The sequence below is a fragment of the Pelobates fuscus genome, chromosome 3 (genome assembly GCF_036172605.1).
Source record: "Pelobates fuscus isolate aPelFus1 chromosome 3, aPelFus1.pri, whole genome shotgun sequence".
Taxonomy (NCBI): Eukaryota; Metazoa; Chordata; class Amphibia; order Anura; family Pelobatidae; genus Pelobates; species Pelobates fuscus.
Window position 1 is genome coordinate 228,195,425 of NC_086319.1, and position 20,476 is coordinate 228,215,900.

Genomic DNA, 20,476 nt, shown 5'->3' on the forward strand with positions numbered 1-20,476 from the left:
GTGTATCCTGATTTCAAAATAACAGTAGTTTAACTGAATGGCTCAACATCTCCCATCAATGTAATTAACTTAAACTTGCGTAACCCCTTTTATAAAAATGTCTTTGCAAATACCTTTAGTAATAATAAAACTATTTCTCTATGCATTCTAGTATAAAGAACTATAAAGCTACCTCCAAATCTTATATTTGCTATTAAGATAAGTCAAAATGATAAGATAAGTCCAAATTTGAAATTGTGGGCTTTTTATAATAATTAAACATAACTTTCTGTTAAGCCCCAATTTCTGTGGCAACATGACTGACAGAATAAAGATTCACAAAATTCGTATGAAATGCACTTGAATGATTGACACTGAGTATTTTAATAATTTGATATCCTCTTTCATTCTAATATTTTGAAACTAAACGATTTTACATTTGTACAATGTACCGCTGAATTAATTGAGTGTTTTTTTTAACATATCTTGACAAATGTATTGTTCTTAAAAGCTGAAAAGACTTTCTGGTTAGAAAAGTAAAGTTATATCAGTCCCACTTGTGTGCAGAAAGATCAATGTAAAATAAACAAAGCTTTAGTACGTAAGTGAAACATTGCAGCACAATCCCTATGACTAAATGAATTATGAGTGCAAGGCAAGAGTGTTACATCCTTCTAGCATTTGAAACTAAATATACATGTCCTGGATTCTGGAAGATTGACTACTTACTTGCAAGTAAATGAAAGGCCTTTATTTCTGCTACATCTCTTAGCACAGTTTTCTGTGGTGTTGAAAAATTTTGTTTTCACTTCTAGTGCCTTGTTATGTTTAGTTAATGTAGTGTCTGCTGTCTTCCTGTAATCATGCAGAGTGTTGCGTTTCTTCCCTTTGCTCTCTGTAGAAAAATGATCAGAAAATGTTTTTGAGTGGCAGCACAAATGACAATGTAATCGGAGACAATATGGACAATCCCTTTCAAGATATTTGAAGCATTACAACATTTTCAAGACTGGTAGTATTTATGTCAACAACTTATCAAATAGGTATTTGTCAATACACCCAGAGTTGAGCCTCAACTCCTGTCTTTCTGGTGTTAAAGAATGTTAGTTTTATTATTTTTCTGCCAAATAATAGTTTAATCCATTTTGATAGATACACATGTTAAAGGAACACTCCAAATGCCATAACCAGTACAGCTAGCTGTACTAACTTTGTAACCAGAAGTGCTTTGGCACATTCTGAGGGTACGTAGAATGCATACCTGGGGTCCACCAGCATTGGTTGATTTATTGTGTGAGAGCAAAAGTGCCCTAAGTGCTCTAAGCCAAATCCTGCATCACTGGGCTTAGCTCAATGCTGCAACATCCAGCAGCAGAGAAGGAGTCAGTTGGTACTCGTCAGACTCCAGGTAAGTTATTGAACTGTTAGCAAATGGTTTGACTACTTTAAGGGCAACTGTTACCGTTTAATATAATGATCCTTTTATTGAGTATTGAAAGGAAATTGATTTATTTTTAAATTAAGGTCCTTAACCCCTTAAGGACCAAACTTCTGGAATAAAAGGGAATCATGGCATGTGACACATGTCATGTGTCCTTAAGGGGTTAAGCCATAAACATGCACCTTGGGTCAGATGATGTTTGAATACAGAAAATTTGTCTCCGTGGTCTTCCTTGCTTCACTCCCTGCACGGAAACATGGAAGACCACAGAGACAAGTTTTAAAACATTGTCTGACCCAATGTGTATGTATATGGCAGAAGGTTCCTGTCATATCATAAACGTAGGGATGAGTTTTTCTCATTTTGTTTTTACATATACTTAATTTTAAAAAATGATATATATGTATATATATATATATATATATATATATATATATATATATATATATATATATATATATATATTTCCTTTCAAAGCTTGATGTTGATGAAAGAAATTATTATATTAAAATATAATTTTGAAGTGACAGACCTTTAACCTGAGCGGGAGCAAGGGCACTCTGTCAACTTAAAGTACTACACCAAGCTGTGGTGGCTATTATGCATTGAGTGTTCCTTTAAGGACTTGGGTAAGGTAAAATCTTTAGAAAAAAAATTAACTCTATTTATTACAAAAACACCAATGCTTTGTTATTATGCCAATAAAAGTACATGGTTTTATAAGACAAAGTATAAAACCCAGTTTGTGAAAAACATTATAATGGCATTATTTTGTATTGTATAAGGTTAGTGACACTGCTATCAGGATTTACACCTGTAAACTGCTTCACAAGATCAGCCCAATTTAGAGTTAGTAACAAAATTTAAAGGTTGTAATGGAGTAGGAAAAGTGGAGTGCACAATTTTTACATGAAAAAAAGAGTCACTCTTTTTCTGTGCAGAGCAATATCCTTCAAAAGTGCATCTATGATTTCTTCCAAGCATCTTTCGCTATTGTATTTCTTGCACAAAAAACAGGGATTGCTTGCAAAAACATGGCTATCTACTTCAGACTTTTCCAAGTAGGAAGGGTCTGAACATGTAATTTGAAGCCCAATGCAATATCCTACAACTCATAGCTCTAGGAAAACCCAAGGATTGTTTGTTATATAAGCCATATCCATGGGCGTCCGCAGATTTTTCTGCTTGTTCTGCTGATTTTCGTGTGAGATTTAAAATGAACTGCAATACCGGCGCCGGCCAGTAGGTGGCGCTGTGCATGGAGAGAGACAGGGACAGGAAGCTGCATCTTATCCCTGCTTCTCTCTGACTGAATCCGCAGGGGAGCAACACATGCAGCCAGAGACAGCCTACAGATCAGGTAAGTGAGGGATGGGGGGTTAAAATAGCCTATATATTAGGGGAGTGAGGGATGGGGGGGTGGCAGCCTATATATTAGGGGAGTGAGCGATGGGGGGGAGAGAGAGCCTATAGGTGAGGCATGTGGGGGAGCAGCCTATAGGTGAGGCATGTGGGGGGAGCAGCCTATAGGTGAGGCATGTGGGGGGAGCAGCCTATAGGTGAGGCATGTGGGGGGAGCAGCCTATAGGTGAGGCATGTGGGGGGAGCAGCCTATAGGTGAGGCATGTGGGGGGGCAGCCTATAGGAGAGGCATGTGGGGGGCAGCCTATAGGTGAGGCATGTGGGGGGCAGCCTATAGGTGAGGCATGTGGGGGGAGCAGCCTATAGGTGAGGCATGTGGGGGGCAGCCTATAGGTGAGGCATGTGGGTGGGAGCAGCCTATAGGTGAGGCATGTGGGGGGGCAGCCTATAGGTGAGGCATGTGGGGGGGCAGCCTATAGGTGAGGCATGTGGGGGGGAGCAGCCTATAGGTGAGGCATGTGGGGGGGCAGCCTATAGGTGAGGCATGTGGGGGGGCAGCCTATAGGTGAGGCATGTGGGGGCAGCCTATAGGTGAGGCATGTGAGGGGGGGCAGCTTATAGGTGAGGCATGTGGGGGGGCAGCCTATAGGTGAGGCATGTGGGGGGCAGCCTATAGGTGAGGCAGGTGGGGGGGCAGTTTATAGGTGAAGCATGTGGGGGGGCAGCCTATAGGTGAGGCATGTGGGGGGGGCAGCCTATAGGTGAGGCATGTGGGGGGCAGCCTATAGGTGAGGCATGTGGGGGGGCAGTTTATAGATGAAGCATGGGGGGCAGTTTATAGGTGAGGCATGTGGGGGGGGCAGCTTATAGGTGAGGCATGTGGGGGCAGCCTATAGGTGAGGCATGTGGGGGGCAGCCTATAGGTGAGGCATGTGGGGGAGCAGCCTATAGGTGAGGCATGTGGGGGGAGCAGCCTATAGGTGAGGCATGTGGGGGGAGCAGCCTATAGGTGAGGCATGTGGGGGGGGCAGCCTATAGGTGAGGCATGTGGGTGGGAGCAGCCTATAGGTGAGGCATGTGGGGGGGGCAGCCTATAGGTGAGGCATGTGGGGGCAGCTTATAGGCAGGGCCGGCCTTAGGGGTGTGCGAGCTGTGTGGCCGCACAGGGCACCATGGAGCAGGGGGCGCCCTGACAGCCAACACAGCCCGCACATGGCCGGTGTCAGGGTCTATTTAAAAAATAAAAATAAAAAAAATCGCGGCAGAGGGGGCGGGGCTTATCGAGCTGCGGGGGCGGGGCTTATCGCGAGGCAGAGGCGGGGCTAATACCTCCCGAAGCCCCTGCTGCACAGGAAGAGGGAAGGAGTCCCTGCTTCCCCATCAGCCAGCTGCATCCACTGGATAGAGGTAAGTGTGACTGTTTGCCTGTTAGCCCTCTTTTCCAGCCCTCTATGTGTCCCACTATTCCCCCCTCCCAGCCCTTCATATGCTCCTATACCCCCCTCCAGCCCTTCATGTGTCCCTATAGCCCCCCAGCCCTCCATGTGTCCCTGTACCCCCTCCCAGCACTTCATATGCTCCTATACCCCCCTCCAGCCCTTCATGTGTCCCTATAGCCCCCCCAGCCCTCCATGTGTCCCTGTACCCCCTCCCAGCCCTTCATTTGCTCCTATACCCCCCTCCAGCCCTTCCTGTGTCCCTATAGCCCCCCCAGCCCTCCATGTGTCCCTGTACCCCCTCCCAGCCCTTCATATGTCCTTATAGCCCCATGTGTAGCCCCCTCCCCAGCCCCATGTGTCTCATTATAGCCCCCATGTGTCCCTATAGCCCCCCCCCACATGTCCCATGTGGCTGTGTGACTGTGTGTGTGACTGTCTGTCTGCCTGACTGCCTGTGTGTAACTGTCTGTCTGTAGGTGACTACCTGTCTGTGTGTGTGTGTGTGTGTGTGTGTGACTGCCTGTCTGTGTGTGTGACTGCCTGTGTGTGTGTGTGACTGCCTGTGTGTGTGTGTGACTGCCTGTGTGTGTGTGTGACTGCCTGTGTGTGACTGCCTGCCCGTGTGTGACTGCCTGCCTGTGTGTGACTGCCTGCCTGTGTGTGTGACTGCCTGCCTGTGTGTGTCTGTCTGTTTGTAACTGTCTGTCTGTCTGTAACTGTCTGTGTGTGACTGCCTGCCTGTGTGTGTGTGACTGCCTGTGTGTGTATAACTGTCTGTCTATGTGTGTGACTGTCTGTGTGTGTGACTCTAATTGTGTGTGTCGCTGTAGCTGTGCCATTGTGTGTGCCTGTGCCTGTATGTGTGACTGCCTTTAACTGAGTGTGTGTGTGTACATGCCTGTAACCAAGTTTAAATTTCCCCCACCCCTTCCTGTCAAGGCCGCACTTTGACTCACAGACATTCACTCACAGACACACACACACACACTTACAGACACCTACAGACACACACACACACATTCACTTAGACATACACACTCACAGACACACACACACAGACATTTCCACTAACACTCACAAACTAATATTTTTTTAATTTTATTTTAAATCCACCCAGCCTCCATGGGAGAGCTGGAGTGGATTTCTTGCCTGCAGTCCAGTGTGGCTGCTGGGCGGGCAGGCAGGGGGCGCACAGACTGAGTAGGCGGCTCTTAGTGATGCCAGGAGCCAGACTGACGTCATATTCCGGCTCCTGGCTTCATTAAGCAGCGCAGAGGGAGCTGAGCAGGAAGAGCTCAGGTGAGTATGCTCCTTCGCTGCCCGCTGCCAGCCTCGGGGGGGGGGGGGGGGGGGGACGACTCAAACATGGCCAGCCGGCCAGCTCTTGAGCCCCCCAGGACGTGAGGCAAGCAAGGGATCTGCCTGGGGGTTTGGGGGCGGCTTTTTTGCCACCCCCTGCAAAGTGCCACCTAAGGCAGTGCCACCTAAGGCAGATGCCTTGTTTGCCTCACGATATACACGTCCCTGGTGCCTGTGTGTGTTACTGTATTCAGGCAACTTGGTGGGTGGTGGGGGGGCGCCATGAAGACTTTTCGCACAGGGCGCCTATTTGCCTAAGGCCGGCCCTGCTTATAGGTGAGGCATGTGGGGGAGCAGCCTATAGGTGAGGCATGTGGGGGGGCATCTTATAGGTGAGGCATGTGGGGGGCAGCTTATAGGTGACTCATGTGGGGGGCAGCCTATAGGTGAGGCATGTGGGGGGGCATCTTATAGCTGAGGCATGTGGGGGGGCAGCTTATAGGTGACGCATGTGGGGGGCAGCCTATAGGTGAGGCATGTGGGGGGGCATCTTATAGGTGAGGCATGTGGGGGGCAGCTTATAGGTGAGGCATGTGGGGCAGCCTATAGGTGAGGCATGTGGTGGGGGCAGCCTATAGGTGAGGCATGTGGGGGCGGGTAGCCTATAGGTGAGGCATGTGGGGGGGCAGCCCATAGGTGAGGCATGTGGGGGGCAGTTTATAGGTGAAGCATGTGGGGGGGCAGCCTATAGGTGAGGCATGTGGGGGGCAGCCTATAGGTGAGGCATGTGGGGGGGCAGCCTATAGGTGAGGCAGGTGGGGGGGCAGTTTATAGGTGAAGCATGTGGGGGGGGGGGCGCCTATAGGTGAGGCATGTGGGGGGCAGCCTATAGGTGAGGCATGTGGGGGGGCAGCCTATAGGTGAGGCATGTGGGGGGGCAGTTTATAGGTGAAGCATGGGGGGGCAGTTTATAGGTGAGGCATGTGGGGGGGCAGCTTATAGGTGAGGCATGTGGGGGGCAGCTTATAGGTGAGGCATGTGGGGGGCAGTTTATAGGTGAGGCATGAGGGGGCAGCTTATAGGTGAGGCAAGTGGGGGGGCAGCTTATAGGTGAGGCATGGCGGGGGCAGCTTATAGGTGAGGCATGGGGGGGCAACTTATAGATTAGGGAAGTGAGGCATGGGGGGTGTGGGTGCAGCCTAAATGAAGAGTCTGCAAGGAGCAGAAAGGGACAGAAGGAGCACAAAGGTGAAGGAGCAGAAAGGGACAGCAAGGAGCACAAAGCTAAAGTAGGAGAAGGAGCAGAAAGGAATCAAAAGGGCGCAAAATGAGCAGAAAGGTAAAGGAGCAGAAGGAGCCAAATAGAGAAGACAGTGTCAGAAGAAAAAGAAGACTGTCAAATGAAGGAGAAGAAAAGGAGATTGGAGCAGGAAGGACAAATGAAGTGAACCCTCCACTTTATTCTGGACACCACATCATAAGGCTTTGGTACCTGGGCCTGGCAGGGAAACTTTGGACCTTCTCATCTCCCCAGGTAAAAAAAATATCAGTGTTAATGTGTTCACTTTTATTTACTGAGTGTCAGGAAGCACAGAGTGCCGCTGGGTAGGGGTGTCGCTGATTGGCTAGAGCGGTCAGCTGGCACTCTAAGCCAATCACTAGCTCCCCATTCATAAAAAAAGTAAAACAACTTTTATGAACCGGGAACTAGCGATTGGCTTAGAGCGTCAACTGTCAACTCTAGCCAATCAGCGGCACCCATGCTTGACGTCAATCTGCACTTCCTGACACTCCGTTTCAGATGTCGAATACCACTGAGCGACCTGGAGCTGGAGGAAGACTTTGGGGTTAAACCATTTGAGAGCAGTTTAACCCCTTCAAGGAAAGAGAGCACCCAGGGGCTTCCTGGCATCATAGCATTTTTATTTAGATGAAGTTGTTATGGTGACCAGAATGTTCCTTTAATTTGCTTAAAGGAACACTATAGTCTCAGGAATACAAACATGTATTCCTGACACCATAGTTGTGAAAACGCTATTCACCCTGGCTTTATGTGATAATGACTATGCTCCTCCCCTTCATAACACTGTCAAAAAGGGGCCAAGCATAGAGGTCATTACAATTATGTCCCCCCCTGGAAAAATTCCTGCGGACGCCCATGGCCATATCCTATACCATTGTGCCCAGCAAGTGTTCTATGGCTTGCAAATCACAGCAAACTGTTTAAAAGCACCCACTGTACATGGCTTTCAATTCATAGCAACATGTTCATTCTTACACTCCCCTCCACCAAGAGTCAGGATGCCAGGTCACCCATGCCTGCAAAATACCCATAATTTCCCTATGTGAAAACAATGGGCATCAAACCTAAGATCGTGATTTTGTTGCTGTCTTTCACCCCTGTGGTGCCAGTATACCTGCAGTGGAATAAAACGGCAAAGGAGCATTTAAGGAGATCTGCTACTGCTCAATCATGGCTCTGAGTGTTGAAGCACATAATACATATTCATTCATAGATACAAAGAGCTTATGCCTCCATATATCTCTGTTTTAAACTCATCCCCCAGCCACCCTTTGTGGAGGGTTGAACAGACCATCCTCCTCCTCCTCCTCAATTGACATATGAGTCAAGAGAGACTCTGACTAAACTTTATACTCACCCAGACCAGGGCACCAGGTCAGTGTCTGTATCAGAGAGTGTGTGTATGTATGGGTCAGTGTCTGTGTCCAGGAGTGTGTGTGTGCATAGGCCAGGATAAGTTTCCGGTAGTATGAATCTAGATCAAAATCTGTGTATTAGAGTTTGTGTATGGGTTAGTATCTGCGCAAAGGATGATTATCAGAGGTGTAAGAATGTCTGAAACTGTTGATGATACTGAATTAACACAATTAATTCAATGCATCCTAGCGACCATACTGCCACACAGAAGAACCAAAGCAATGGTTATTGAAGGCAGCTACCACTTTCCAAAATCGGCAAAAGAGCCTACAGTGGCTCCCAGGGAGGTATTGATCTAACATTGCTCCTTCACTGACAAGAAACTGATAATGGAGGCCTTGTCAACATCCCTGCAATTTGAGTCCTCCCAACTCATGTTTTTGTAGGGCCTCTGCAGGTCAACTCTGGAGTCCTCTAGGTTTGCTTAGTTTAGGTGTTAGGCTCATTTCATCAACAAGTCCTTTTATCATTATTATTTTTTCATATGATTGTTTTTTCTCAGTTTATATATTAGAATTGTGTATTGTAATTATACTGTATAAACCACTGAGAACAGATGAAGCCTCTAGAAGGATCGAATTTAGTTATGCAGACCAACATTCCTGCTTAGCACTTTACCAACTACTCTTGTGGTTACTTAATCACCTTTTTATATTATATAAATATGAGACGTCCATAATCGCTATATGTTATGTGTTGGAATCATGTCATGCCTTTCTAATGCTTACACTGTACAACTTATTTCTGCCTTAATAAAAAAGAGATTAACAAAGAAATTAAACACACATCACGGCACAAAGCATGTATACTCTGCCCAAATAATTTAATATAGAGAAAGAAGCAAACAGATTTATATTCTACACACATACCGCAAATATAACAGAAAGCTTGCATGTGCATCGATAAGAAAATGGTAAATCGCATGTTAAATCCACAACTCATGTGCGCAGACCTAAAAAAGTAATGAAAGTGTAAGGAATGTGCTTTTTACATTAAACTGTAACTTGGGCTGTGTATTTCTGAGTGTGTCTGCATTTTAATTCTGTTTGACTAAGTATGACACCTAGCCTTTTTTATGACTCTCCCTCTATTACATTCAGTCTCAGTTTTGATTGACTATTACTATCAGAATATCTCCCTGTTGCTCTGCTGACGTTAGTGTTATTATAACTCTGTGGTCTATTCACTAAACATCAAATTTGCTGTAGCATATTGACAAACCTTAATGTAGCTTAAATGCCTTCAATTCAGTTGATATTCTGTCAGGGTATTTATATCGGCAGACATTTTGTGCTATGATAGAAATTAAAAGTGTATATTGCCTGAATCATTCAGAACAGAGCAGACTCCATTTTGGATTTCAAGCTAACAAAGACACAAATTTCTATCCTTTCTGTGACTAACCTAGCCGGAGCTAAAGAATGCATTGTATATACAAACCAAGTGATAAGAAATGAGAACGGGGATGGAAGACTGTCTAAATATTAATGGGATAGAAATAATTCTAAACCCAGACATTAGTGACAGAGAAGATTAGTAATTAATTTTACTTTTTAACTTGTGTAAGGTCTCATTGTAAAGTAAAAGTTGAAATTAAGTTTAAACTGTCATTTTAGAAATTACAGCAGGAATTGTCGACAGAAAGTCTGGAGAAAATTCAAACAAATGCTTTGAACTGACAAGTAAACGTAAAGTTATGGCAGCCATATAGATAAACCAAATTACGTCAAAATAGCCACCAGGACCAAATACCTAAATTGCTATCTCGAAGGTAACCACACCTTCAGTTTTCTATTGGTCTATCACCTAGTGACGAACAGAGAATTTTTCCCTTTAAAAAGTTAAGACAAAGGGAAGAGAGGCGAAGTCAAAGAGTCGGAGTTGAAGTGAGTTGGAGTTTGGGTTTCAGATTCGGCTTTGCAGAGAAATCCATGACAGATATCCACTCCAGGGCACTCGGAATTTCTTACACACCAATAACACATCCATTCAGTTCCTGAGACTACCTACTCATCTGATGAGAATGTCTACTCAACTGGTAATTATACTGGTTTCATTTAATTAATCTAAATTAATTAACATTTTCTAATATTAATCTAAATTAATTAACATTTTCTAACATTTTCTAATATATGACTGGATAAATCACGATCAGATTTTGATATTTAGAAATCTTAGTTAACTAAGAAATATATAGTTATAACCATTCCATTCTGCAGATGGAATTAGAATAATTATGTATTAATGTGACATATCGCATGTTAGCATATCGTGATATTTATCCAGGTGTATTGATTTGCTCTAAAATAAGATAAAATATCTGTTTAGGCAAGTTAAAATTTCAGCTTGTAGAATCTGGTAGATTATTTTTATTGGATGGTTCCAGGAAATGACTAATGAGCTGGTTTAGGTGTTATTTTATTTAAAATTACATGAGAATAGGTCTTAATTACCTAGGAGGTCTAGCCAGCATTGAAAGGGTTATTCTAACTGTTAGCTAAAGTTTTATGGCCTTACGCTGCAAGCTGTGTGAAAGAAAGCTTTTCTGTGTGTGTAAGTTTCACTTTCGTTCTCTGTGAAATACCGTCATAAATCTTGTCTTGACAGCTAATGTTGTAGATTCTATACTGTGTCAGCCATTGGAATGTATTGCCATTTGTATTGCATACTCATGTTATACTGAATATTCATTGATTATTGTCACGCATGTTACATATTATTATTATTTAATTTGTCACAATAAATTGTATCTATTTTTATAACAAATTGTGATTTTATTTGTATGGAATACATTATACTTACATGATAACGATCTTTGGGATCTGAGAATTGAAATAGTGGGCAATTCTCAACTGTTTACTATTATTATCCCATAAATATCCCCACAATTCAGCCAAATTAAAATTGCATTGACTTGAAATGGTCCTTGATATTTTCAATTGAAACTTATTGCAGCAACAAAACTTGTTTCAAATAGCAACTGAATGGCAATCAAATGTCCCTGCTATAAGGAAGAAAATATGCAGCTAAAGTAAGACTAGGGTTGTAAGAGATTTGGGCTTGTGGTATTTTTAAACGGTTGGTGGTTTCGGGAAAATGATGATGACTTAGAGTGAATTAGAGGAACTTTGATACCTTGGGAACCACTTGATAAAATAAAGATAGGGATTTGGTTGCAATTTCGATATTATGATTAGACAAATTAACAAAACTATAAATAGATTGAGATTATTTTAACAGCTAATCAAACAGCCAAACAGAAGTATAAATATGGAAAAAAGTTAAGTTTCATTTAACCTAGCTGAATCTGGGCTACTGAGTGCAGTTTATGAGCTGTCAAAATACAACTCTGTGTTCCAAAATTTCTAATTACACTTTCACTGAACAAAGTGTTGTCATCAAGCTGAAGAAAACTGTTAGTTAAACTTTACACCAAATGCTATTTTATTTATTCTGAACTATAATGTATTGCATTGACATTGTTAATCACTTTTTATGGAGGACACAGCATCTGCCTTAATCTCCTGTGTGTGAAGGACATGTGCCATTCTTGGAGGAGGATCCAGAGGCCATTTTATTAAGCACAGCTGGAGGACCCACTATTTTTATTTTGACACCTAGATTTCCTTGTTGCACAGTGAAGTGAATATTACTTTGTTCTTCATTCTGACTCTTTTGTATAAATATTACACTGAGTTACTTGATTACATGCACACGAGTACAGACTACACTGCATATGTTGCACATGAAGCCTAAGATGTAAGTGCTTGGACACTACATAGTATGCATTTTATCTATGTTATAAAAAATGTTTGAACAGGTGAGTACTCTAAAGGCTCTTTTCCAGCCTTGTTGGTAAACAGAAGTCTCACAAACGGTTACTAATGACGATGGCATCTGCTATGTTGTGACAGGTTTCCAACCTTTTTATTACTTTTTACCAATTGGCCACTAATAACGTCTGCTTACAAAGATTCTGACCATAGATAAGCTACTTGCCGGTAAAGCACAGGTACATACTGCGGAAGTTGTCATCATACCCACCACACCATGCTGGTAAAAATTACTCTTCCTAACCATTCGTTCTTCAACCTGTGATGGGCCTTAGGAGAAGATAATGGCAGTGTATGCAATGTATTTAACAGTGATTTTAAGATCTACTTCTGCTGGCATTTCAACATGTAAAAATATTAGAAATGAGTCCTAGTGGGCATAAATGTTATATATAGCCAGCCTACTCAGATTATCTAGCAAACAGGAAATGCTACTTGCAACAAATACCAAGTACATTGTGTTTGTATTTATTGTGAATAGGAAAGCTATAATAGTGCACTATTACTCATAATGGGAACATTTATCAGGGAAAACAGGTGCATTATTGAGCAAGTTGCTAAATGTAGAAAGGGCAATCTATTGGTTTCTATAGTGATTGCTCCTTATTTCACAATTTGCTCAGAATAGCTTCTTTATTGATTTATCAAATATTGATTGAGCAAAGTTACTTTGTTAAATCATTGTATTTTTTTTTTTTTTGTATTATGTTGCTACAAATTTTGGGAGATTCCCTGAGGAAGCCCTATATTGGGTGAAACATGTAGGATTACTCCTAAGCAACCTTTGTATTTTTAAGGCTTTTTTAGCTCTATTTTAAATTTTGGATAAATAAAAGCAGTTTTTCATCTGTATCCTAAGTCTGGCTCTCCATACTTGCAGCAGTTTGCTAAAGGAAGAGGCGTCTTGGTTATAGCCCATCAGGGGAGGCACCCTTCTGTGATTTATTCCACTACATCTTGTGAGTGTTTATTATATTTGCGCATTTTATTATTTTCACAACAGTATTACACTATGTTTTGTTTTGTGTTATATTTGTAGATCTACAGCCACTTTCTCCAATACGCTTGTCGTTGTCTTGCTCAGAATAGCACCTGTTTTTTGCTTTCTGCATTGTGTCCAAATCAGGTGTTAACATGTTATTTGTTAACATGTTTACATGTTATGCTGGCTTTATGTAATTTTGCTTTACAGCAGAAGATTGTGTTCATGCTAGTAATGTAACCTGCTTTTGTGTGTTCCTTTTATATGTGCAGCTAGTATAGAAACAGCTCAAGTATTACTTGAGCATAGTTTATCACCTGGATTGACTAGTTATTGACCTGGCTCTTAAAATGTGGAGAAGGAGGGTAGAAAAATGGACCATCTCTTAATCTTATTATAAACTATTCAACCCACCATTTCTAGTCATTATTTACTACCCCCAACTGATGAAATCAAAGCATTAGTGCATTTAGTTTGGTCAATTCACATATATGCCTAAACAGGAAAAGCTAAATTTATTAAAAAAAGATCACAGCATTAGTATTTCATACAAAATATATCACATATTTACAATAAAAATGATACCACAGATATTGATCTGGCTACTACCAATTTAATAAGTCAACTAAAAAACTCAATCATAAGCAAATTGTGTATTGATATCTATGTGTAGTCTACCTTGTGGTCTCATTTTTAGGCTATAACACCATTCTTATCCCTACCCATAATTAGACATGTGCAATTAATTTCATTCCGAATGTACATTTGGACAAATTTCATGAAATTCGGACATTCAGATGCTTACGAATGTCCGAAGTTTGAATTGCCGAATTGCTGAATTGCCAAGGTGCCGAATTTCTGAAGTGTCGAACTGAATTGGCAAAGTTCCGAATTGCCAAAGTTCCAAATTGCTGAAGTTCTGGAGTGCTTTGGATTTCTGAAAAGTGGCAAAACAAGTGGTTTGGGTTAGTTTTCGGGGTTGGAGTTTAGGGTTAGGGGTTAGGGGCAAAACAAGTGGTTAGGGTTAGGGGTTAGGTTTATAGTTAGGGTTTAGGGTTAGGGTTTAGTGTTCGAATTACTGAAGTTCTGACTTGCCGAATTGCCGAAGTGCCAAACCGAACCAAATGCCATTGGTCCGAATTGCCGAAGCAAACTAATTTTATTTACTTACCCGAATTTCCAAACCGAACCAAATTTTTTGCCCATGCACATCCCTACCCATAATTACATTATGCTCACTCTCTTAAACTTGTTTATTTTTCAACCCTGATAAGTATGAAAATCAAAAAAGAACCTCAGCACACCAAAATTTCAGTGCAATGGTGGTTTATTCCGTCATCACAGAAAGGCAATGTTTCGACACACTGGGTGATTTGTCTTTCTTAAGCCTCCCTAACATTCACTATTCTCATTAAGATGTCAAGCCATTTATTTTCCCTTTCTCTGTGCAAAAATAAACAACTTCTTTCTCTTTATTTTACATTATCTCCCTTCTTCCACATTACCTTCATCAGGTGTCTTTTATCCAATAAATTCCTAATCAACAGTTCATCAAAATCGCCTCTATGGTCCATGAAATGACATGATTTTAATTAAGTGTGTCAGTATTTTAAATATTCAATATTTAACATTGTTCCTGAAACTTAGCAATAACAAATATACATATTAATATAATAACTTTGATATGGCTGCCCGTTGTGTAGGAGTAAGGTTTCTCCAGGAAACAGCAGAAAATCTGAAAGCAATAAGGAACAGGAAAAGTATAATAGGGAGTAGAATTTGAATCATTTGGAAACTCGTAGAAAAGCTCACAGTAAGACAGACTATCCATTCGCATGATGGGTATAATTTTGAACTTTTAGTCACTTTTTAGCTCAATCAAATATAGAAAACTGCACTGTCTCTCTAGAATGTTTTCATAGTTAATCTCGGAACTAATACATAACACTCCCAGTTTAAAATGTTTTGGGCTATGTAATCTTACCCTTGCAAAGAAGAAATGATACTTAATATCAGTACATTTCCACTTCACCTGCCCTATCTCTGTTGTAAAATGAAGTATCACAGCTGTGCAACATTTTCCCATTTATTCCAAATCAGCATTCAACACTGCATTAAAAGAAATATATAAAACACCATATGTTTTCTATAATATTCAATTCAAACAATTCAAAAAACCAAAATGGAGCAAATTATATTATTTTGTCCAGTAACACTGCTCCATTCTAACAGTAGTAATCTAATAACAAGAAACATTTACATTTCCAAACATTAAATTGTGCCTTCTTTCAGGCAATACAAGTTTCTGTCAAGTGGAACAAAAGCATTTGTGTTCATTTACAGTATTGGTGCACTAATCACATTTTCTGTATACATATTTAAAGAAAACATCATGGTGAAGGATGTATTTTGGAAAACAGCCCCAGAACACTGAGAAGGATTTTTTGTATTCTAATATATTTGTCAGCTTTATGTATGTTTCACAATACATGATTTTTTTTTCCAAGTTAAAATTAATAAGCATTCATTTTAAAACTGGGGTTTTTCTATACTCGGCCAGCTCCAGATCATGTATGTCAAATATTTTTTTTAATATTGGTGGTAGTTACTGTTATTTGTTTCTGTTTTCCCTAAGTGAACACTCCAAGCACCATAACCACCCACTGTAATGGGTATGTTGTCAAATTGTTTGCTTTTGACTTTTTACCTTGGGTCTGCCGTGTGCTGGCCCCTGCCTCTTTAAAAGTCATAATCATTTAGCCTGAGCTAAGCCAACTGCAGGGTTTTTCTTGGGAGAGCTAATGGAAGTCCCTAATAGGAGCTTTCGGCTCTCCATACAGGAAGAAAGAATGTAGGAGCTGGAGCTTGGTGGACCGTAGGTAAGAAATTAAACGTTTAGCAAATAGCTTCACTATTTACAATGGTGGGGTGCCATTCATACAGTTCTTCATCTGCAGTATTATAAAATAGAGCTTGACAAAGTTGCTTGGAATCTATGACCCAGCTAAAAAAGTAAGTAGCCATTTTTTTTTTTAAAACAAAGCTTAATTTGCAATGACAAAAAATACAATTCTTAAAGGAACGCTATAATGTTGAGGACAGGTGTCAATCCATATCTGCCAAGTGACCCTATGTAGGGGGAACAGTCCCTATTCTGCTCTGTGTCAGTGTGTATCAGGGATCCTTAGGATAGGTGTCAATCCATATCTGCCAAGTGACCCTATGTAGGGGGAACAGTCCCTATTCTGCTCTGTGTCAGTGTGTATCAGGGATCCTTAGGATAGGTGTCAATCCATATCTGCCAAGTGACCCTATGTAGGGGGAACAGTCCCTATTCTGCTCTGTGTCAGTGTGTATCAGGGATCCTTAGGATAGGTGTCAATCCATATCTGCCAAGTGACCCTATGGAGGGGGAACAGTCCCTATTCTGCTCTGTGTCAGTGTGTATCAGGGATCCAGAAACATATGTTAAGTGGAGCGCTGATTGAATAAATGTGAGAGGGGTTAATGAAATAGGAAACCTAACTACCTATAAAATATAATGCAAATACAAAAATAAATTACCCCTTCTCTAGTAATAGATCAATAAACTGACCTTACTTACACACTCAAAGTTGAGTAAAAAAACAATTTATTATAAAATTCAGACAAAATATAAAAGAAAGCAATCACATAAGTGATTGCTTTCTTTTATATTTTGTCTGAATTTTATAATAAATTGTTTTTTTACTCAACTTTGAGTGTGTAAGTAAGGTCAGTTTATTGATCTATTACTAGAGAAGGGGTAATTTATTTTTGTATTTGTATCAGGGATCCTTAGGATAGGTGTCAATCCATATCTGCCAAGTGACCCTATGGAGGGGGAACAGTCCCTATTCTGCTCTGTGTCAGTGTGAACCGGGGTCCTTAGGATAGGTGTCAATCCATATCTGCCAAGTGACCCTATGTAGGGGGAACAGTCACCATTCTGCTCTGTGTCAGTGTGTATCAGGGGTCCTTAGGATAGGTGTCAATCCATATCTGCCAAGTGACCCTATGTAGGGGGAACAGTCCCTATTCTGCTCTGTGTCAGTGTGTATCAGGGATCCTTAGGATAGGTGTCAATCCATATCTGTCAAGTGACCCTATGGAGGGGGAACAGTCCTTATTCTGTTCTGTGTCAGTGTGTATCAGGGTCTCTGAGGACAGGTGTCAATCCATATCCATTGTGATTTAGGAATGTTAGGTGATTTATGCCCTTTATGGATTAAAACCAGACTCTGCATCAACTGTGTAATTTTCCATGGGAGTTTTGCCATGGATCCCCCTCCGGCATGCCACAGTCCAGGTGTTAGTCCCCTTGAAACAACTTTTCCATCACTATTGTGGCCAGAAAGAGTCCCTGTGGGTTTTAAAATTTGCCTGCCCATTGAAGTCTATGGCGGTTCGCCCGGTTCGCGAACATTTGCGGAAGTTCGCGTTCGCCGTTCGCGAACCGAAAATTTTATGTTCGCGACATCACTAGTAGCCGGTCACCTAACCAGACACTAACTGACAGACACACACACTGATTTGACACTCACATACTCACTGACAGACACACTTTTAAACAGATATACACACTCCCTGACAGACACTCTCAGACACACACACACACATTTACTGACAGACACACACACTCCCTAACAGACACACACACTTACTGACAGACAGACACTAATGGACAGACAGATACTCATTGACAGAAACACATACACTCACTGATAGACACACACACAGACACTCAATGACAGACACACATACACACACGCACACACACACACACTCACTGACAGACACACACAAATACATTCACTGGCAGACAGACACATTCACCCTTAGCAAGCCGCCTCCATGCTCCCTTGCCGGCCGTCTCCGCTGAACAGGTTGATGAATCCAAAGCTGCAGGAAAAAAAAATGAGTCGCCATGGTGACCTGGTGCCTGGGATTTGTCGAGTCCTCTTATAAAATATTATAGGTCTAAAATCCAATGATTTACATTTTTTTTTAAAGTTACTTGAGATCATTGTGTGAAATCAAAAATCATTCATAAATGTTTTCACATTCATAAATGTAATACCCACAGATGTCAATGAATATTGCCATAAATATTGCAAACCATACATTTAAAGCTGTTTTCTACAAAAACTAGTAAACTGAGCTAGTCATCATTCATTTCTATCATGCTAGTGCTAAGTGTGACACATTACCTTTGCTGCACCCAGGCTGACTAAGGCAAATGGTTTTCACACCTGAGGCACTATCAATTATGTTTCTTAAAGCTATCACATGACGGAAGCTGAACTATGTTGATTTCTTGACTCTACTGCCTTTGTCTCTATGCATAGTAAAGGAAGTCCTATCTCTGCAAAACAAAAATAAAAAAAAATATTCCAATATATCCAAGAAAATAACATCACCATGATCATATTGATCATATGTAGCAAAAAATAGACAAGTGCTTGTTACAGAGATAAAAAAGCCATTACATGAAAAAGCAGAACTCTGGGAAAATCTGTTATTTAGTAAATTAGGTCAATATTTTTAATGTCTTTTTGGTAAATGTTTTAATACATTTTTTTTTTTACGCAAATGTGAGTGGGTACAGACTTCAACATATTTATAACTAATATTTAAAGGCCAGTAAGATTTTCCTCCCACATACATATATATATGTAATAAATATAAAATCATATTTACTGGCATGCTAAGATATAATGCGTGTTAAGAGTTTGTTGTGGAAAAAAGCATGTTGTGTCTGTTATGATTAGTTCTGCATCCCTCTCTGCATCTGAGAGGCTGAGCAAATAGTCAAAATTGTAAACAATGTTTGAGCAACATGCTCAATGCTGTGGCATAGACACCTTAGACATACCTTAGTCTCCTCTACATGGATTTTGTATTTCATACACTGACTGTATTTTGAGCTGTGAGATCTCAGATGCTATAAAACACAGACCTGCTTATTGTCCTGTCTGGTAGGGCTGTCATTGAGTAATAGCATCAGGAAGTGGAATTAGACCTCTTTAATGTGATTGTTGATTCCTAAATGTGTTTTTATAGATTTAAGGTACTTACAGGGCATCACTTCTTATTGTAGTACAGATTGAGAACATGGAGTTAACTGGGTGGACACCAAGTAGTCAGGGGGCAAGTCCACACCTGTGTACAGCATGCATTTAAAATGTATTCCTATCAAGGTATTACACTTACTTATGTGCCTTTGATCACATAAACATGCTTCCTTCAGAGATTGGAAGGTAATTCGTGTTCTCTATACATAAGCTTGCCTGTTTAAGCATATTATATCAAAAAACCTCTCTGTAAGAGTTACTGTTGGGACGCAGTTTCAGTACTTGCGATAATAATCTCTGTTTATGAGCTTATGTGAAGACAGAGTATCAGTATATGTGTCCAATATATAATACGTGTATAAACTGATGTTAAGAATATGTGACTGTTGTGTACTAGCTAGTGTTAACACACAGCCTCTAGATAAGATGGATGTATGGATGTAATCTCTGTATAACAATTGGTGTGAATACACAAATCCAAAATATGTGACCAATATATTATCTGTGTATGAGCTGGAAGGTATATAAAGTTCCAACAGAACAAATGCACTTCCAGTGGTTATGGACTGGTGGCCTAGGGTCAGAATTACACCACAAGCACCTGTTGCCACAGAATTCTTAAGTGCACCTGAATCCCACAATCCGTCCACATAAAAAAAAAAATAGAAAATAAAAATATATGTAAAAAAAATGCAATTAAAATCCCACAAATGACAACTGTTTTAATATGATAAAAACTTGTATATCTATACACACACAAATTGAGTGTTTATGCATGTATATGTGTGTGTTTTGTGTGCACATGTGTAGCACTGTTTGTATATGTCTGAGTATGTTTTTGTTTATATGTCTGAAAGAATGAGTGTGTTTGTGTAGAGTAGTGTGCGCAGATCTTTGTATAGAGTGTGTGCAATAGTGTGTGTATGTAATACTGTGCAGCATTTCAGTAGCGTGTGGGTAGCAGTAGTGTATGTGTTCAGTGTATGTGTGTGCGTGTAATTGTGTGGGTATCATACAAATGTGTCTATGTTTGTGTACATATTTATTACATGTGGGTAACAGCATATGTAACATAGCAGAAGTAAATGGGCAAAATATACAACCCCCACACTGAGAAGGTTAGTCATTATTGCCATGTGTGTGCCCGATTACCTTAAATCAACATTTATTTGTTGGAAGGAAACTCTTTCTAGTTTGTTAAGCAGACCTCTCTGAGAAACTTATAAGCATGCACATATTCCATTGAATATCCAGTTTGTGCAGTACATCAGAAGAGCCATCTTATACTCAGCAAATGGGAGTCCCATTTTGAATACCCTGTGTTGTCTAC

At 40.9% G+C, this 20,476-nt stretch overlaps 1 protein-coding gene across 1 annotated transcript in view; it reads right to left on the reverse strand.

The window, feature by feature from the left end:
* The window catches only part of HGF (hepatocyte growth factor), a 161,763-nt gene that overhangs the window by 116,199 nt on the left and 25,088 nt on the right, over positions 1–20,476 (reverse strand). The window contains exon 2 of the mRNA XM_063445443.1: positions 709–874. Within this exon, the coding sequence (XP_063301513.1) occupies positions 709–874 (166 nt within the window). The remainder of the gene's footprint in view (positions 1–708; positions 875–20,476) is intronic.